Source organism: Panthera tigris, chromosome A3, assembly GCF_018350195.1.
Source record: "Panthera tigris isolate Pti1 chromosome A3, P.tigris_Pti1_mat1.1, whole genome shotgun sequence".
Taxonomy (NCBI): Eukaryota; Metazoa; Chordata; class Mammalia; order Carnivora; family Felidae; genus Panthera; species Panthera tigris.
In genome coordinates this window covers 99588973-99608805 of record NC_056662.1, presented here as the reverse complement: position 1 = coordinate 99608805, position 19833 = coordinate 99588973, and the positions used below count along the sequence as shown (strand labels likewise).

The following is a 19833-nucleotide window of genomic DNA, read 5'->3' as shown; positions in this document are numbered from 1 at the left end:
AGAAAATCCTGGCCCATTCAAAATCCAAACATTCTAGTGGCTTCACACACTAGCAGTCTTCAAACTGTGCTCCAGGGAACCCTCTTAGTGTCCCACGAGAGACAGGGGTATGAAATAAAGATTAAGTGTGCTCCATCAATAGAAGAATGAATAAGCAAAATGTAGCATATACATACAACGGAATATTATTCAGCCACAAAAAGGAATAAAGTTCTGACACAGGCTACAACATGAACAGACCTTATTAAAAGCATTATGCTTAGTGCATTAAGGCTAATAGAGAAGGACAAATTATGGTACAAAATTTCACTTACATGAGTTACCTAGAATAGGCAAATTCATAGAGACAGAAAGTAGAATAGAGACTACCAGGGGCCGTGGGGAGGTGGGAAGGGTTTTTACGGGGGTGAGGACAAAGTTTGGGGTATAGATAGTGGTGATGGTTATACGACATTGTGCACATATTTAATGCCACTGAATTGTGACACTAAAAAGGGTTAAAATGACAAATATTATGCTACATATATTTTTCCACACTAAAAAAATTTTTTTAATGTTTATTTTTCAGAGAGAGAGAGAGACAGAGCGCCAGCAGGGGAGGGGCAGAGAGGGAGGGAAACAAAGAATCTGAAGCAGGCTCCAGGCTCTGAGCTGTCAGCACAGAGCCTGATGCAGGGCTTGAACTCACAAACGAACTGTGAGCTCATGACCTGAGCTGAAGTCAGATGCTTAACTGACTGAGCTACCCAGGTGTCCCAGCATTTTTTTTAAGAGAATAAGTGCTGAACTAAGTTGGAGAGGCGCTCGTTTCTCAAAGTTAAATGTTTTCCTCCTGCAGGACTTTTCAAAGGAGTATATTAAGCTGAGGCTCCCAATGGAGAGGACCATTGAACCCTTTGTTCTTAGAAGGCCCAGTCCTGTTCATCTTAGAGCTCTTCCCCAAATTACAAATTTGGCTTCCTTGGCTGCCTCTCACACCTGAAAGAGGCACCAAAATCTTTTTCAAATCCGGGTTTTTATTTAGAAAATAAAGGTCAACATAGCTATCCCAAAGTGTGCCAAAAAACTTGCTTTTGTTTTATTTTCTTCCCCAAAAATGGAGATTTCTTTCTTGGAACTTGGAAACATTTTGAGTTCTTTATTTAAAAAAAAAAAAAAAATTGTGTGTTGCATGCATGTATGTGTGTGCAAGAGGGAAATTCTCTAGAAACTTCTGGTGTGGAGCTGAAAATGAAACCCCAGAGGATGAATGCTTGTTGTCTGTGGGCCAGATGGCTTTGAAGGTGGTTTGGGGTATGGGGCTGGCACAGGGCTAAGTTCAGGGCTCTGTCTGCTTCCTGGGGGAGGGGCAGGCTTTGTCCTGTCCCCTGTTCCTGGTGGTGTCATCAGTCAGCTGTTTTAGGAGGGACAGGCTTCCCTTACAGGAAAGCCTGAAGGGAGAAATGTGGCTGCCCCAGGGCATGCATCCCCATGTATCTCTGCCCCAGAAGCAGGACCTTGGCTACTGCTCAGCTGAGGGTGGGTGAGAGCCCCAGCCAGCTGCCCTATTTGCTCGTGACCTTTCCACTGGACATCATATTTAATAGTCTCATGTTGTCTGGCCTGGGTTTGGTGGGGACCTGGGGTTGGTTAAGGGGGATATTAGATTGAAGAAAAAAGGCTGGATTCAAGCCCCAGCTGTGGGACAACTTAGGGTGAGTCACAGCCCAGAAATGTAGTGTCAGGGAGTGAAGCCAGAGGGGAAAATATTTATAACTGCCGGAAACATGATGAACCTGTCAAAAATATATGAAATCAGCTAAATAAATTGGGAAGAAAAAGGCAAGGCCTTGTTTGTTTTTTGTGTGTGAGTATAAACATTTCTTTAAAAATCATCAAGAAAGAGAAAAATAATTCCTCTACATACAACTGCCATATGTGAGTGATGTTTGGGGGAAATCGAGGAAATGTGGCTGTGTTCCCTGGAGCTGAAGCAGGTTAGAGAGACAGCATCAGCCATAGGAGGCAACTGGCAGAGAGATTATGAATTCACTGGACCCAAGAAGTCAAAGCTGAGATAACCATGGGGATATAAGGCCCCCGAGAATTCTCAGAGATCTGGAGCGATGCTGGCCTTCTGTGAAGACAGGATGGAGGTGGAGATGTTTTTATTCATATCTCAACAGGAGAGAGGAACCCTTAGGACCTAGGCCACTGTTGTTGGGTAAAGCAGGGTCCCTCTGGGTGCCCAGGTTCGGGACTGGGAGAACTCCAGTTCTGGGAGGAACCAGGGGGCCTAGGTGGATCTGACGCAAAGGAAAGATTGAAAAGGAACCGTTTCCACTGCAGCAAACACTAGGGTTCAGAAAGCATGTTGTTTCAGGGGCAGCCAGAGAAAAGGAACCTGAAATTTGGCCAGCACCCCGGGATGCCAAACTGGGGGTCATGGAGACTGGGGGGGACGTTGGAGACGCTGGAAGACAGCAGGGACCACTGGCCACAGATCTGTTGGGCAGCTAAGGAACCTGGACTTTGCCCCGGCGGAGATGGGCCCAGGGGAAGGACTTCAGAAATAAACCACTATCAGCCACAGCGGAGGAAGGGTCAGCCGGGAACATATCAAAGACAGGCCAGCCAGGGGCGCCACACAGCCCCATGAGCAATAGCGAAGGCAGGCCTTCTAACCTAGCCTCAGTCCGGTCTTCCTGGCGGTGCACCCAGCAGGCTGGTCTGAGGGTGTTCCTACCGAAACTTGCTCCAGGAAGGCAGAGAGAGCGCATCTCTTCGATTGATTAACAGTGACTGCCCAGAGCGCGGTCAGACACTCCGACCGCAGAGCCCGGGAAGGAGAGCCACCGCTGATTGGTGATGTCTGAGGCAGGCGGTCAGGGGGTGTGGCAGCGCTCATTCATTCATCCACACCCGGTCCACAGCAGTTTACCTCCTCCGTGCCTGGCCCGTGTGCTATGAAGCTGTCCTCTTCGCAGGGTCTCAAAAGGCTCAGCTGCAGAAAGAGCAAAAGGCCCCACAGCCCAGGCTCCACTCTGCTCTGGCCCTTCTCCCTTGGAGCCTCTTTGAGGTTTTGGAAAACGCCTGTGTCCCACTCTCTCGGGATCTTGAACAAATTAGCTGCGTGGTAGCTATTTGTGGAAGGAAGAAAGTAAATGCGGGAATCACCATATTTTCCACTTTTTTATTCATTTAACAAAGAAACCGATATATACATTTTGCAAGGCCTTTTCGAGGATTTGGAGATGAAGTAGACCCAATCTTTGCCTTCTAGGAATTCATACCTCATCTGGAGATTAGACATGTGCCCAAATATCTGTAAAACCAGGTCGTTATTTATAAATACAAGTTCCTTGGGGGTGCCCGGCTTCAGGAAGGCAAACAGAGCTTGTCTGGGGTCTGGGGTATCAGAGGGGAGGAGTGTGCCAAGGTGAGAACCAGGATGGGGTGGGGGGGGCGGTAGCAAAGGAAAAGCCAGCTGCCTTTCCTCTGGCCCCCCACCCCCACCCCGCCTCCCAGGCAGGTCCCCCTCCATGCCTCCCTGTGCTCCTGGAGCCTGGAAACAGAACACAGCTGTGCAGGATTGGCGGCAGCAAGAGGTCGGAGTGAATGGCATTACAAGTCCCCTTGAAGGAAACACTTGGAGATGTCCAAGTCTTGCTCTGAGAAGGCCAGACTGTCACTGGGCTACTGGTGATGACTACGTTGCTGCTCAGAAAACAGCATGGACAGAGGGAAGCAAGTGCATTACCAGCTCCGGCCCCCCAGCTGGCCTACCATGGCTGACCACAGCACAGCACTTGCCCACATCTCCGCCCTGGATCACGGGCATGAGGGGCTCTGTGGGTTCCTCCAGCTCCCAGCACAGTCCCTACATGCTGTTACCTGTTCTGGCCCCTGGGACCTGCCCCTCCTCCTGGCAGGCTGGTGAGAAAGGGGAGAGGGGTGAGGGTGGGTCGGAGAAAGAAGGACAGCCCAGGGCCCTTGGAGGACTCAGGTTGGTAGAGGGAGGGTAGGAGGATGTCTCAGGCCAGAGTGATGGTGATGGGGACAGGAAGGAGTCACTGTGTGGGGAGACAGAATCCACCTGGGGCCCTGGCCCAGCTGTGAGCCCAGAAAGGCCCAGGGACTCATGGACCGCCCTCCCCAGAACTTAAGCCTCTCTTCTGGGATGATGTGGGGCCGGAACCAGGAAGCAGTGCAGCTGATGTGCACAGAGTTTTTGAAGTTTTATAAAGCTGGGTGGAGCTGGGAACTCCGAGTCCTGGAGCAGTTCTTTGTGGTTTGTGTCCTGCGGAGAGCAGGAAGCACACATGCTGCAGGAACCAGGCAGGCACTCAGAGGTACACACACAGACATATGTGTCACTCGCAGGTCCCCTGGGTCCCTCTGTGGCTGGTGATTGATGAGCCATCACCGGCACGTGGGCTCAGGACGCAGAGCAAACAACAAAGCAGGAGGCTGTGCCGCAAACAAACCTGCAGGGCTCTGTGATCACAAACCCTCCGCTGGACTGGGATGTGAGGGGGGTGGCTCTTCATAATTTTTATCCTGTCGAGGGTCTTCTTGCCTGGCTGCTTCCATAAAATGGCCTGAAAGGCTGCCAGTGAAATTGGCAATCTCAATCTACCTCAAATGGATCGCCCTTCCCTGGGAATATCTGCAAGCGTGTATACAGGTGTGCATGTGTATGCAAGAAGGAGTGTACATTTGTGTGTGTGTGTGTGTGTGTGTGTGTGTGTGTATGCACAAACACAAGCGGCTGTGCTGGGGGAGAAGCATGAAAAAGAAAGAAAAAGAAAGAAAAGCATGAACTTTCAATCGTTCACACACATATGTGCACGCATGTGCACACAGAGCTATACACACACACCCACGTCCACCCATCCACATTTTTGGCCCGGCCTGTATCCCACATCAGTGATTCTAAATCACTTTTTTGTCAGAAACCTGAGCCCACTTAAACCAGTAGCTCTCAATCTTGCCAGCACTTTGGAATCACTTAGGGAGCTTTTAAAAATCCCAGTGCCAGGGACACTTGGGTGGCTCAGTTGGTTGAGCGCCGACTTTGGCTCAGGTCATGATCTCACGGTTCATGGGTTCAAGCTCTGTGTTGGGCTCTGTGCTGACAGCTCAGAGCCTGGAGCCTGCTTTGGATTCTGTGTCTCCCTCTCTCTCTGCCCCCCCCCTCTCTCTCTCTCTCAAAATTAAACATAAAAAAATCCCAATGCCCAAGTCACACTCCAGACCAATACATCGGAGTTTCTGGAGATGGGACTTTGGCATAAATACTTCATATCAGTAATCATAATCTCCTTAGGTGATTCCAATGTCCCACCAGGGCTATGTATTCCTATGCACAGAAAGCCCTTTTCCCATTCTTCTGCACAGAGAAAACTTCTGTTCATCCTTCAAGACCCAACTCCCAAGGCCTCTTTGGAGGAATTGCCTGAAATTCCCAACAACATCTTAGTCATCTGACTGTATCATAATTATTTGCTTATCTGCCTGCAGGTCCATGAGCTCCATGAAGACAGGTGCTGTGTGAGATCCATTCCTCCATTGTGAACACCCAGCTTAATGTCTGATATGCAGCTAATGACCAATAGATGCTTCAGAACGAAAGGGAAGTATGTTACAAAGGCCAAGAATAAGAGAGGGGTGGGAGTGGAGGCCACGGGTTGTTTCTAGGTGGTAAGGCCATGGGGTCTGGTCCCCTGGTGGCAGGATGAGGGTACCTCCCCACCTTTTGGTAACAGAAAGGGTCCTCTTATGTCAATAAGTTTCATGCTGTTTGGTCCACATTTCCTGCTTCCCTAGGAAGTGTCACCAGAGATACTCAGAAAGTCAGGGAGACAAGTGAGTGGGGCTATGCCTTGTGCCTGGAGCCCTAGGTGACCAACCTTTTTTTTTTTTTAATGTTTATTTTGAGAAAGAGTGGAAAGGGGCAGTGAGAGAGCGGGGGGGGGGGGGGGGAGGGGGGGCGGAGAGAGAGAATCCCAAGCAGGCTCCATGCTGTCAGTGCTGAGCCTAACGCAGAGCTTGATCTCCCCACCATGAGATCATGACCTGAGCTGAAATCCAGAGCTGGATGCTCAATCGACTGAGCCACCTGGGCACCCCAGTGACCATCCCCTTGTAGCCCCCATCCCAAGTCCATTCTGTCTTGCAGGGCACCTTTGCTCTGAGGAGTGCTCTGAGCAGTCTGGGTCCCCTACTTCTGTCCCAGATCCAGGACCTGTCCAACAACCTGGTTCTTGGCAAAGGGCCGTGCCTGGGAAACACTAGTGCAGGGGGAGGAGTTCCTGTCAGTCAGCTGCACCTGCAGACATTCAGGACCCGGTCCAGGATCCCAGGGAGCAGACAGAGACGGCGTGGCTGGGCTGAACCAAGGGACAAATGTGCACCCTGCAGGAGCATAGCTCCTTTCCTCATCACCTCCCATCTCCCTGGGCAGCCCTGCCCTTGAGAGTCCTCTCCCCATTCTTATCTTATGACCTCTTCCCCACCCCCGAATGCCCACTGAGGTGAAGTGATGTGACAAGGCCACACAAAGACTTTGGGCTGGGACTGGACTATGGGGACAGAAAGGGGGTAAGAGCACAGGATGTGGCGTGAGATCACCCTGATTTGGGGGCCAGATCCATCACTGTCTCCTTGGGGCCTTATTTCTTCATCTGTAAAATGGGATTAAAATGACAGTTCCCACCTCATAAACTCGTGGAATGGATTAAGTGAGGTATGAAGTGGAAAGAGCTCCTCACATGTTTCTGACCAGGCCTCCTGGTCACTAGTCCAGATTTGAGGTCTTGGTGAGGGCTCCCTACACCCTGACACACGCACACACACACACACACACACACACACACACACACTCACATGCTCAACTTCTAGGCCGACACCAGCCTCTCCCCTCCTCCCACAACTCCCCCTTAACTGACCAGCCAAAGTCCTGGTCGCCCACAGAGTCCATTCAACACGAGCAAGTGTTTTCTTTACATGTTTGGGCTTTTACTTCAATTTGAAGCAGATGGTTGAGCACAGATGTGAACAGCTTTGGCCTTTTGAGCACAAGGAAGGAATAGGCCTTGGCTTTGAACATGCCCCTCGCCACCGTACTGGCCCATTTCCCTGGTCCCTTCCTTCCCTCTGCCCACCCCTTGCATAACCGGGAACAGACTACTGGCCTTCATACAGGGCACCATCTTGTTTTCCCAGCCAGGAGGGTGGGCCATGGGCAAGGAGTGGCTGGCTGGGCTGGCTGGGGAGCAAAGACCTTTTAGGCTGGTCACCTTGGGGGACAAGACCCTGGGGTGGGGTACAGGGTGGTCAAATTGGTTTCTTTTCCCCCTTACTCCCTTGCCATGATGCTCAGGGCCCAAGAAACCTGGACCAGAACACTGACAAACAGGGTCAGAGGCCTAGGCAGCCAGTGGGAAGGAGAGAAGAGGGCCAGGATCTCACATCCCACTCCATATAAGCACCCCCAGCCCCTTCTCACAGCCCCCAGAAGGCTTATCTTATACCCAACCAGCTCAGGACCCAGCGTAGAAAGAGAGTGCCAGGTCAGAAGGTTGAGTGCTGCCAATGGTCACCAAATGTCCATCCCTTCCATGAGTTTCCTGTGGGATCGCTGACTCGTCTTTGGCTTGAGATGGAACTCGGGCAACAGGAGGAGCAAAAGTCCTAGAGCAATGGGGTGGCTTTTTGCCATGGGGTTTTGTCACCACCATTTCTTCAGTGTCTCTGTGGAATCTTTGGCAATGAATTTCTGCAGCCAGACAGGGGCCTCAGGCCCTGGGCAAGGGGGAGGCTTTGCTCTCCCCTCCCCACCAGGCCGAGGCAAAGTGCAGAGTCACCAGAGTGGCTGAGGGGGGACAGGAGGGCAAGAGGGAGGCAGGTGTGCCCCTGCCCCACCCTGAGAGGCAGTGGTCTGAGCATCTGGTGGAATCCTGGAGAAGACAAGGCTGGACTTGGAGAGCTCACCTTCTCCTCGGGCTTGACCAGAACGAGGGCCCACGGAAGCATCCTTGGTCTAGACCGGGGCCAGTCACTCCTGAAAGAAACAACCAACCATCAGAAAAACTTGACTCTCCTGACTCTTTCCTAAAGGCCAGCTGATCCCAGGAGCTGGCACCCCAGCACCTCCTCTCTCTTGATCCTTGCTGGCTCCTGCCCCGGGAGGGACCTGTGTGGCTCAGGCAGGGGACTGCATCCTGAGGGGTTCAGTAAGTGATAGAGCCGGCATCTGGACCCAGAACTGGCTGCCTCCAGAGCCCACACTGTCCCCTTACTCCTCACTCTGCATTTCAGAGCCATTGCTGACTTGGCCGCTTTGGGGATATGGGCAGGGCTGCAGGGGCTAGAGGGGGACTCAGGGACACCTGGTGCTGATAACACAGTCCTCCGGGTCACACCTCTGAGGTATGTGAGTCAGGTCTGCCCCCCCCCCCACAGGAATGACCACCTGCAGCCCCTTTTCCCTACGCTGTTCAGACAAGAGCACTATGCCAGGCGTCCAGGGGCCTCCTCTAGGTGCTGTCCATCCACCCCACCAGGTGGGTGACCTGAGACAAGTCACTTAACTCCTCTGGGCCTCAGTGTTCTCCTGACACAGCTAGAGCAGGTCAGTAATTTTCAAACTTTCTTTTAAGCAGCAGAAGTGAAGTCTAACCCGTGAAACCCTAACACAGAAAACAGATAAACATGGTCTGGTGTGTTTGCAGCAGCAGGGTAGGGAGGACACAGGGAGAGGGGGTCACAGGGTGTATTCCCTCCAACGGAGGCCTGGGACATCTCTGAGAACCTAGGGTGCGCAGGAGCCTAGTTTGAAAACCACTAGGTTGCACCGTCGTGTGCGTCTCGCAGTCCTGACCTTTGGAACCCTCACTCTGGCACCTGAACCTGGTGTCGCTCATGAGAAAACTGACCGCAGGGTGTGACTTGCTACCAGGGACAGGAGACAGGGAAAGGTCACAGGGGCTGCTGGGACTTCAGGTTCTGGGGGAGGTCAGCACTGTGGCGGTGGGGGGGGGGGCGGTCTGCGAGGCCTCCAAGTCTACCCAAACACGCCAAAGAGCAACAGCAGTGCCCTAACCTGGCACAGCACACTCCTACGAAAGCAGCTCCAAATACCGCTTCTCTGGGATTCTTGCAACAACCCTGAACAAACAGCTAAGTACTCGTTTTTGAAGCAAAACATCTGTCAGGCACCTCCACCATGCCAGGGGGGCTTTCTCCGCACCCTCATCTCAGAGGTGAGCCATCGCTGGTGGAGAGGGGGCGCTGGAAGCTGGCGGCCGTCAGGATTCGAATGCGGATCGACAATGTTTGTTCTACCACAGAGAAGCTGCTTCTGCTGAACCGGAGGCTTGGGGAGCCGGGATGGGGCCAAACCACAGCCTGGAGGGCCTGCCAACCACAGGCCCCGGTGAGCCTCGCAGGCGTGGGGCGCCGGGCTTGGCCAGCGGCCAGGGTGTGAGGCTGGGGTAAGGCTGGAAGTGGGGTCCGAGGAGGGCGAGAGCTGGGCCAGGAGGAGGGGGCGTCCCCTAGCTAACAGAGGCTGAGAAGGGAGAAAGGAAAGAAGAGGGAGCATCTTGATGGGGTGAGTCCCGGCTCACATCCTCTGAGCCCACAGTGCGGTGCGTGGCTGGCCCCAGCAGGAATCTGCTTTTTGTTACCGAGTCTGAGGAGGAGGATTAAGAGGCGGAAAGGAAACCCGTGGGGATGGCACAGGGTCTGTGGTCCACGGGGTGATTTACAGCCCGCGTCAGCCAGTCGCTGGCTGCCTGGGCGGGCCCTGCGGAGAAGGGCCCAGAGTTCCTTTCTGTCCAGCCGGCCTGCGGTCTGGGGATTCGGGCAGAAGGCTGGCTGGGCAGGCGGGCCGGAGCTGTCCCACTGGCTACTCGGTCAAGGCGCCAGGGCCCTGCCCGGGCTCGCTATTGGCCCTCAGGCCCTGCGGAAGCCATGACTACCACCCAAGAGCAAGGGGAGCCAGGTTCTTCTCACCAAAGCCTGACCTTCAGTTCTTGCTCCCACCCTTTCCCTGGTGTCTACACTGGACCTGTGTTCCCACCGCCCACCTCGGTACAGGAATCCCAGCACACGTATCATCCATACGTGGAAGTCTTATGTCAAATGGGGCATGGTGGGAAAACACCAGGAGGCCTTGGGTGCCAGGACCTCCTCTGTGATCAACCAGCTTTGTGACTTTGGGGAACTCACTCTCCCTCTCTGTGCTTAATTCCTTCACTTGTACAGCACACACATGGATTTGCACTCCCCCCAAAGGGTATGAACGTTAGGCAGGTGAGGTTATCCCATCTGGGAATCTGGGAAACATTTTAGACCTTGACCCCACCTTGGAAAGTCACTACCTATATTAGCGTATTAAAGGACTGAAAAGTCCTGCAATGAAGAAATTCACAAGACTTTATTTACTCGTTGTTTTCTGAACTCCTATGATCCTGTGATCACAACTGCACCCTGAGTCAATCTGTGGCCCTTCCCTCTAGGTGCCTCCCAGAAGCAGCACTCGGCCACATCAAGTAACTGCTTCCTTCCTGCCTACCAGCTGGCCCAGTCTCTCAGTGCCCCAACTCAAATGTCCCAGTGGAGGCAGCCGGTGGTCCAGCCTCAATCAGATTTCCTCCACAGATCAGCTGTGGCTGAGGGGTTAGGAGACAAACCCATGGATGCCCCTTCAGAAGGGGCAGGGTGTATGCGTGTGTGTATTAATTACAGGCACATAATTACAAATGCAACAGAGAGGGCTGGCAAATACCCCCAACTTTGGCAACCGTACTATAGACCCCTTCTCATGAAACTGGTGTCAACATCCTATGTCACCTCATATAGAAGCACAGCCTGAGAGGGCCTCCCGAACCCCATCCAGCTCTGGGATTTATAGGTGGTGTTTCCTCTTTGGGCCAAGGCTCTGGGTACAGAGGGGAAAGGCTCTTGGCTCACTGCTCACAGAAATCTCCTACATCCCAGCCCCTTACCACAGAAGATGCCCTTTAAACAGGTTCTGCAGTGAAAATAAACTTTGAACACGACTAGGCAAGATGGCCTCCCAGGTCCCTTTCCGAGGCCTGACATGCTGAGTCCGATGGAGGTGATTTGGTCAGAGTGGCAAAGTGGCTGAGTCTATCACATTTAGAAATCATTTTTTTTTTTTTTAATTTTTTTTTCAACGTTTTTTATTTTATTTTTGGGACAGAGAGAGACAGAGCATGAACGGGGGAGGGGCAGAGAGAGAGGGAGACCCAGAATCGGAAACAGGCTCCAGGCTCCGAGCCATCAGCCCAGAGCCTGACGCGGGGCTCGAACTCACGGACCGCGAGATCGTGACCTGGCTGAAGTCGGACGCTTAACCGACTGCGCCACCCAGGCGCCCCTAGAAATCATTTTTTTTAATCTGTTCATTTGTGGTCAGAACATCATTTGTGGTCAGAACATCAGCTCCACAAGGACAGGGACATGGTCTGTTTTGTTCCCTGACGTAGCCCGAGAGCCTAGAACAGTCTGGACACATACTAGCATCTTGATAAATATTTGTTGAACACGTGAATAAATATTTCCAGTCACAGGCTTTTTATTCACCATAGCTTTTATATACCATGGAGTATGTTTCCTGTTTCAAATGTAACTTCGCATTTTTGAAAATACACCTATGCTTTAGGGAAACTTGGGGTAATTGTTGTGAATCCTGAAACAATTCTGCATCTTTTTTTGCTTTTGTTCACCTCCAGTTTCTTATTCTGACTCTGTCCTCTGCTTACCAAGTCTGTCTCTGGCTTTAGGTGGATTGGTTTCCTCTTTTGATCACTTCTGTGTATTGCAGGGCAATTTTACCATTTTAGGGGCATTTAAAAATGACTGTGTCTGCTTTCTAAGGTATTTTACCTTTTAAATTCATTTTCAGTCCATGTTATCTACTTAACCATTTTTCATTATTTTTAAATTATACATTTTTTTTTTTTTTTTTTTTTACATTTTAGCAATTTGGATACAGCCTTCCACATGCAGAAAAAGACATCTAGTGAAACGGAAATCCCTATTTTTTTTTTTTTTTGCATTAGTTTGTCCTAAAAAGAATAGTCAGGTTTCAGATGTTAGTTTAAAACAAAAACACGAGGGGCGCCTGGCTGGTTCAGTTGGTTGGTTGAGCGTCCGACTTTGGCTCAGGTCATGATCTCACAGTTCATGAGTTCGAGCCCTGTGTCAGGCCCTGTGCTAATGGCTCAGAGCCTGGAGCTTGCTTTGGACTCTGTGTCTCCCTCTCTCCCTGTCCCGCTCCTGATCGCACTGTCTCTCTCTCTCTCTCTCAAATGAATAAACATTTTTAAAAATTTAAAAAAAATATGAAAGACAAACAGAGAGGACGTGGGAAAAGTATTTTTCAAGACCCATGCTATTAGGTATTATTTTTTCTTTCACTTTTAAGTACACCCACGTTTGGGCTGGGAAGGGGGTTCTGTGTTTGGTTCTAAACGCAGAACATTGGGGTTCACCTTGGCCCCAAAGTCAGCAGGCTATGGGGCTCTGGGCAAGTGAGTTAACCTCTCTATGCCTCAGTTTCCTCATCTTTATAGTGAACCTAGTAACAGTACTCACCTTCCAGTTGCCAAGAATCAATGAGACAATGGAGCGTTGCCCCCCCCAAGCAGGGCCTGGCACACAGTGGGAACACTGGAAGGTGCTGGCTCACATTCCTGGAAAAAGCTGGGTCCTCGGTTTGACTAATGGGTGTTTAGAAACATAAAAAGGCATCACAGGCTGAAAAGTCTCAAAGTAAGTTTATGTCATCTTGACCAATTTGCTTTCAATGGATTGTTTTTAAAAATGTAGACACAACTTCTAAAATCACATAAGGCATGTCTCTTGCCTCATGAATGGATAACCAAAGTGTGGTGTATCCATGCCAGGGAATATTATTCAGCCACAAAAAGAAATGAAGCTCCAATACATTTCCAGACCATGGATGAACCCTGAGAGGAGTACGCTGAGTGAAAGAAGCCAGGCACCGAAGACCATGTGTCACAGGATTCCATTTACACGAACTGTCCAGAATGGGAAAATCCACAGAGTAGGCTAGGACTGAGGGACAGCGAAGACCGTGGGGTAGGAAGAAATAGTAAAGCATACAGGGTATTTTTTTTTTTTTTTTTTTTTTGCCTGATACAAAAGTTCTAAAATTGTGGTAATGGCTGCACATAGGTGTGAAAATACTAAAAACCACTGAAGTGGACACATTTTTTTTTAAGTAATTTTTTTTGTTGTTAAATTTATTTATTTATTTTGAGAGAGAGAGAGAGCATGCGAGCGTGCACACAAAGCAGGGGAGGGGCAGAGAGAGAGGGAAAGAGAGAGAATCCCAAGCAGGCTCCGCACCATCAGCACAGAGCCTGATGTGGGGCTCAAACTCCCAACTGTGAGATCATGACCTGAGCCAAAAGCAAGGGTGGGACGCTTAACCAACTGAGCCACCCACGCGACCCTGAAGTGGACACTTTAAACAGGTGAACTATATATGATCTCAATAAAGCAGTTAAGTTTTTAAAAAACATTACACAGGTAGGACATGTTAATTATAGAAAAACTAGAAAATACAGAAGAGTGAACAGAAGAAACAACATTTCAATCACCTCAGTCTCCCCACTAGGAGCAAACCACTGATAGCCTTGGGTGACTTATTGTTCCATATATTTTTATGCTCAGACCTACCTGTATAGTATTTTTTTTTTGTTTGTCTGGGTGTTTGTTTACTTGTATTTTAAAATTTTTATTATTTAAGTATGCTTGGCACCTATATAGCAGTTTATGAAAGTGGAGTTATGTTGTGTAACTGCTGGTGTTTGTGTTTTCTCCAACACCCCAGCCTGTACACCTTTGCATTTGGCAGATGTGTTTTCACATCTCCACGGGCCAGGCTGTGCTGAGGTTATTCTGGGCACAAGCACAGGCCTGGGCTTCTGGCCTCCCAACTTCCCAGGGAACTGGAAGCAGGTATGGACCAGCCCACCCCCAGCGCCTCCCGCCCCGCCTGGCCTGGGCGCCAGGGGTGACAGGCAGGAAATTTATGAGCAGTTGGAGTTGGCTGCTATTTTCTGAGGGCGGGAACACGGTGTGAATCAAGGATCCCACTGTGTCCGGGCTGGGAGGGCCCTCTGAGGTCCCAGCCATCTAAGATTTGCAAAGTTACGGCCAGAGCCCCTTGTGGGCCAGGGGAATCCGCCTGGGGACCATGAATTGGGAGAATTCATTCACTCATCAAAGATGTACTCAGTCCCTACTGGGTGCCAGCTCTGTGACAGGCACGGGGTTAGAGTCCCTGCCCTGGGGCAGCTGACGATGTAATTCCAGGGTGAGACTGAAAACCACTGCTGCTGGTACATGCCATTGATTCGCCCGGTCCCCCTTGTGTTCGCTCCTCACTAGAGGAGCGGCTGAGGTGGCCAGGGGCTCTAGGCTAGTGTGCAGAGAGTTGCCTGGGCAGCTAAGAGGCTCCCCTGCCCTGCGGGCCCCAGCTCCCCAGGTGGGAGCATGGGTGGGTCCAGCAGTCTAAGCCCCCCATTGACTGAGGCCAGTGGAGACGACCAAACTTCAGTCAGTCAGTGACATACAGAAGAATTGTCCTACCGGGAAGAATGAACCCCCTCATCAGACAACGTTGAGGATGAGAGCAGGTAACCCTGGGGCCCCCTCCTGTGTTAAGACACCAGCCGCAGAACCGGATCCAGGTATGCTGGGCAAGCATTGGGAGAGCACAGTCCACACACCCACGCTGCCCTGAAGCTTCACTTGGAGTTACTCCCACCGGCTGGACCATAAACTCCAGGAGGGCGGGGTTTTGTGGCTGGGTCCCTGCTGTCTCCCGGTCCAGGATAATCGGGGCTAACTCGAGTCCAGTCTCTTCACCCCCCAGGCCCCACCTCCACTGCAGGCTGAGAAAAACGTGCCTCTCCTCTGCACTCCCAAGGCACTGTATGTGGACTCCCACACCCCTCCGTGCCACGAATTATTGTTGGTACGATTGCCATCATCATCCCCTCGCTCACCCCACATACCTCGACTGCGAGCTCCCGAGGGAAGGAGGGGGTCGCGTCGTCCTGTCCACCGCTGTCCTCCCAGGCCTAAGGCCAGAAGTGAGTGAATCGGCGCTCAGAGCTACCATCTACTGCCTCGTGCCGGGCACCACGCTGCCCTCCTTTGCATGTGCTGTCTTACACACTCCCTGGGAGGTGGCCATCTCTGCTCCCATTTTGCAGATGAGGAAATGGAGGCCGGTCCGGTTTCCTGACTGGCCTGGGTCATGCTGCTAAGATGCAGCAGAGCAAGGCAGACCCCCTGACCTCTGGACAGCTCAGCTTCTTCACTGCAAAGCGGGCTGGTGAGTCCCCAAGCCATCCACCCAGCTGCCACCTTCCTTGGTTCTAAGAAAATCTCTGTCTTTGTCCTTTGAGCCTAAGGGAAAGGTGGCTGGCAGTGGGAGGCCTGGCATTCCCAGAGCCAGGGCCAGAACCCAGAAGGAGCCCACTGAGCCTGCAGGGGATGGCCAGGGAGAGCCGCGGCCCCCGCCACGCTGACGCCTTCTTGGGCTACAGGCCGCTCTCTCTGGCTGCCAGTCTCTCACTTTCTTTCTCCATGTTTTGCCTATGTGTCTCTGTGCCAACTTTCTCTTGGCCTCTCCTTTGTTTATATCTCCCCGTCCATCAGCCTGTCTGTCTTTCTTGGCCCCCACCCCACCCCACCCAGAGCACAGAGCACTGGGAGGGTCGAGCTGGCCCGAGAGAGGCCTGAGGCCCAGCTGCTGCAGCTTCCCATCTGCTTCCCATTCTGTGATGTTGTCCAGCCAATTCCACTCGGCTACACACTGCTCTTCCAGACCCCAGGAGCTCAAGGAGCCCGTGACCTTGCCCCACAGCCAGGGGAGGCACTCAGGCTGGAGGGGAGCAGACAGCTGGGCAGACAGGTGGCCCAGCCAGGTGAGGAAGGCCCTGCTCCCTGGCAGCTTCCCGGTGGGCCCTGACCCATGCCCCTCACCCCACCCCCACCCCCACCCCCGCTATGCACATACACACACACACACCTAACCGCAGTGCTGACAGATCCCTGTCAGACCTGCTTCTTCCCCAGCTGGGGATCGCTGGCCATCACTGCCCTGCATCTTTCAGTGCCTCCCCCCCTGATCCTTACTGCAACTGACAGCAGGGGTGATGGGGAACCAAGCAGACAAGCCAATTCACGCCCAAATGCTGGCCAGCGCGCCTTTGCAAAGATCACGATGTATCTCTCCAGGAGACCTCCAGGAAGGAGTCTAGCTGTGGATATTTCAGGACCAGCGGGGCAATAACATGTGGTCATGGAGCCCCTGGAGAGCCCAAACAATCAAATGACTTCCACAAAAACAGCGTGCAAATGCAGTTTTAAGGTGAGAAAAACACCACCCCTACCCCTTCTCATCATCCCTGGGCCTCTCACAGCCAGATTCCGGAGGCACAGTGGGGGACATCTTTGATCAGGGCTCTTTACTCACTGCCACCCTGTCCATCAGTGACACCACAAAAGTAGCTCCCAGCCACATAAGGGAAAGGCCGAGACTGGACAAGAAACGATTATTTTACCCACACGCGTGTGCACACGCACACCTACTGACAGGCAACACGGCGCGGTGGCTGAATGTGCCAGCCGTGGCACCACACGGCCTCTGTTTGAATCCTGACTTCCTCATTCTACCAGCTGTGTGACCTTGGGCACGTTCCTTAACCTCTCTGTACCTCAGTTTCTTCACCTATAAAATGGTAATAATAGTAATCTACCGCAGGAGGTTGTAGGGAGGACTCAAGAGCACAGTGGCGGCCCCGTGAAGCACCCGGCCCCTAGGCAGTCACGTGCCAGAGCACACGTGTGTGCATCTGTGTCTCCCTTCCATTGGCCCGTTAGCTCCTCAAGGCAGGACTGTGTCTCCACCTCAGACTGCCAGGGTCCCACCCAGTACTGTGGCAGAGCAAGGAGCTGCCTATTAGATCCTGGGGAGGACAACTGGAAACCCCTCCTTTCCTATGGCTTCCACTCGTCCGTTCTTTCGGCAAACATCTACGGAGCGTTTAGACCATGCCAGGCTCCCTTTGAGGCACTGGGGATGCTGCAAACAGCAAAACAGACACAGAGCCCTGCCCTCCCCGCACTGACATCCTAGAACCAGCTCTTGCACAGAAGCAGACTTCCCCAGAGAAAGGAAGCCTCGTGTTTTCTGTGCCAAAACAGCTTGGACAGGTCCTTTCCTAATAATTGATGCACTTCCCTGCATTCTCAGCCTGACGTTACTGGATGTACTTTAGCTTCCTCTTGACAACCCAAGGTCAAGCCCAGAAACATCGGGCCAGAGAAGACTCCACAGGTCCTCGAGGCTTCGGGGGCCCTTTACCCAGACACTAAACGGCTCCAAGCCTCTTGGCTCTTCTGAGCCTCTGGCACTGCTCTCTTTGTTTTTCTGTTTCCTCCCACACCATCAGGCCGCTGGCCGTGACTCTGGGCGCTGTCCCTGCACCTGCTCCAGGTTACCACTTCAATAGGTTATTTCTGCTCAGCTGCTCTGATCTGAGACACCGGGGAGTCCAGCTTGTCAGAACTATGCACAGATTAAGGGCCGTGGGCTCTGAAGACGGCCCCTCCAGGGCTCCCCTATGAGCTTTTATGCTTGGCCCTTGCGTCATTTAGCCCTGCCCTCCAAGGGGTGGGGCCTTTGTTTGTTTTGTTCTCCAACGTGACCCGGCACCCAGAACAATGTCTGACGCACAGTGGACATTCCAAAGTATTTATTCTTAAACAAATGTGCAGGACCCTCATGCTTTCTTCATCTTTTACTGCTCCTGTTAACTCAAGAGACTGAACAAGTAAGAATCACTGTGTGGATAGGCTGAGGGGGTGAGTGGGCCAAAGTGGGCCAACCTTTGCCAGTAACCACTCTGGCCGCCCACCCATGTCCCATGTGTGCGTGCAGGTGGGGCTGCGGGGGGCAGGAGAGCACCACTGCCACGGACTGGGTGGGGTGATTCTCAGCAACACCTCTACCCACCTGGACGGGAAGTCAACCTACCATGTAGGAGGCCCCCCATCTGATCCTGACAGACGGTGCCTAGAGACCGACCCAGCGGGACACCCGTGCGTGTGTGTGTGCGCAGGATGGACAGGGTGTCCTCTGCGCGGCAATGCAATCAAGTCCTCTGTGGCCAGCCCAGTCTGATATCCATTCTCTAAATCACTGGGTGGGGAGGGGACACTGGGGCCCCTCTGCCCAGTGCCCTGATGGACGTGGAACCTCTCTGACCACACAGCATTTCCAGCTGACAAAGCCCTTTCTCAGCCATTGTTTCCTTGAAGCCGGCTCACCTGTGGCCATTTCCATCCGTGTTTTAGGAGGAGCAGAGCATAGAGAAGGCAAGACCCTGAGGTCACAAAGCCCATGAGTGGCTGGGCTGAGACTCAGACCCACATCTCCCAGTCCTGGGCCTTTCACTGCCAGACACTCTCTGCAGCTCATACCCACCTTGGGAGCAGCAGAGGACAGAGATGGTCTAGATTCAGGAGCACCTGTGTCATGGGGCTGAGGAGCCTGCCTTACCCCACCTGGCCTGCCCAGCTGTGTGACCTGGGTGACTTCACCTCTGGGTCCCAGCCTCCCCATCTAGCTGCCATGGTTAGAAATATGTGTCTCGGGGAGGTCTGGGTGGTGTAATCAGTTAGGCATCTGACTTTGGCTCAAGTCATGATCTTGCGGGTTGGTGAGTTTGAGCCCCACATCATGCTCTCTGCTGTGGGCACAGAGCCCGCTGCAGATCCTCTGTTTCCTTGTCGCTGTCCCTCCCCCACTCTCTTGGAAGGAAGGAAGGAAGGAAGGAAGGAAGGAAGGAAGGAAGGAAGGAAGGAAGGAAGGAAGGAAGGAAGGAAGGAAGGAAGAAATGCGCGTCTCCAGAGGTTGCTATAGGAATTAAGTGAGTAACAGGCATGAGAGGGCTCTGCAAAGTGTAAAGCACAGCACAGATAGGTACATGGTCACTAGTGGCCTAGCCTGGTCACCCAGGTTCTTTTAACCTTAGTGTCGTCAACTGAAAATGGAGCTATTGGCACTCACTTTGCAGAGCCACGGCGAAGAGGGAGCAAGCTCACGGAGGCGGGGTTCTGGCACTGTGGTTAAGGTTAGGACACCGGTTAGCCCCACTGAGAAGAAAACCACCCTGTCACAAATCAGGGCCAATGCTCCAGGGATGTCACGTAGCTGCATGTCACGAGCCTGCTGCACTCCCAACTGAGAGATCCTGATGTCTTTCTCACTTTCAGGGGGAGCACCCCTTCTTCTAGGACAGGTAGGGGATGTCTGGGCAGGACGACTGAACTGATGAGGAGAAAGGCTCTCTCCAGCAAAGCCCCTGTTCTGCCTTTGGATGTAACATGAGGATGAAGTGCTCAGTGCTGTGGCAGCCACTATGTAGCCATGAGGCAAAGACAGAAAGAAGCCTTGGAGCCCAGGAAGCAGCTGCTTCCCTTCAGCTTTCCTGAGAAACAGGAACCCCTACTTAGTTTAAGCTGCTGCTTGAGGTGCTGGCTCTGTGATCTGAAATGCAAAGTTTTCCTCACTGATTCAAGGGAACAAGGACACAAATTCCCCAAACAGGGGGCTGAGGGAACACAGGAGCATTTCCCTGGTTGTATCCTGAAGTCCCTAGTTTATCCTTCCCTCGAGTCTCTGCCCTCGAGTCTCTGCCTTCAGCCTAGGAATACTCAGTCCCAGCTGTGTGGATATTAGTTGAAGGAATGGTGTGTCATTATTTGGGGGCCTAC

The 19833-nt window shown here is 52.3% G+C and overlaps 1 protein-coding gene across 1 annotated transcript in view; it reads right to left on the bottom strand.

The window, feature by feature from the left end:
- Window positions 1–6972: 6972 nt before the first annotated feature.
- ATOH8 (atonal bHLH transcription factor 8) overlaps window positions 6973–19833 on the bottom strand; it is a 32607-nt gene continuing 19746 nt past the window's right edge. The window contains exon 3 of the mRNA XM_042981886.1: window positions 6973–8044. Within this exon, the coding sequence (XP_042837820.1) occupies window positions 8039–8044 (6 nt within the window). The 3' untranslated portion in view covers window positions 6973–8038. The remainder of the gene's footprint in view (window positions 8045–19833) is intronic.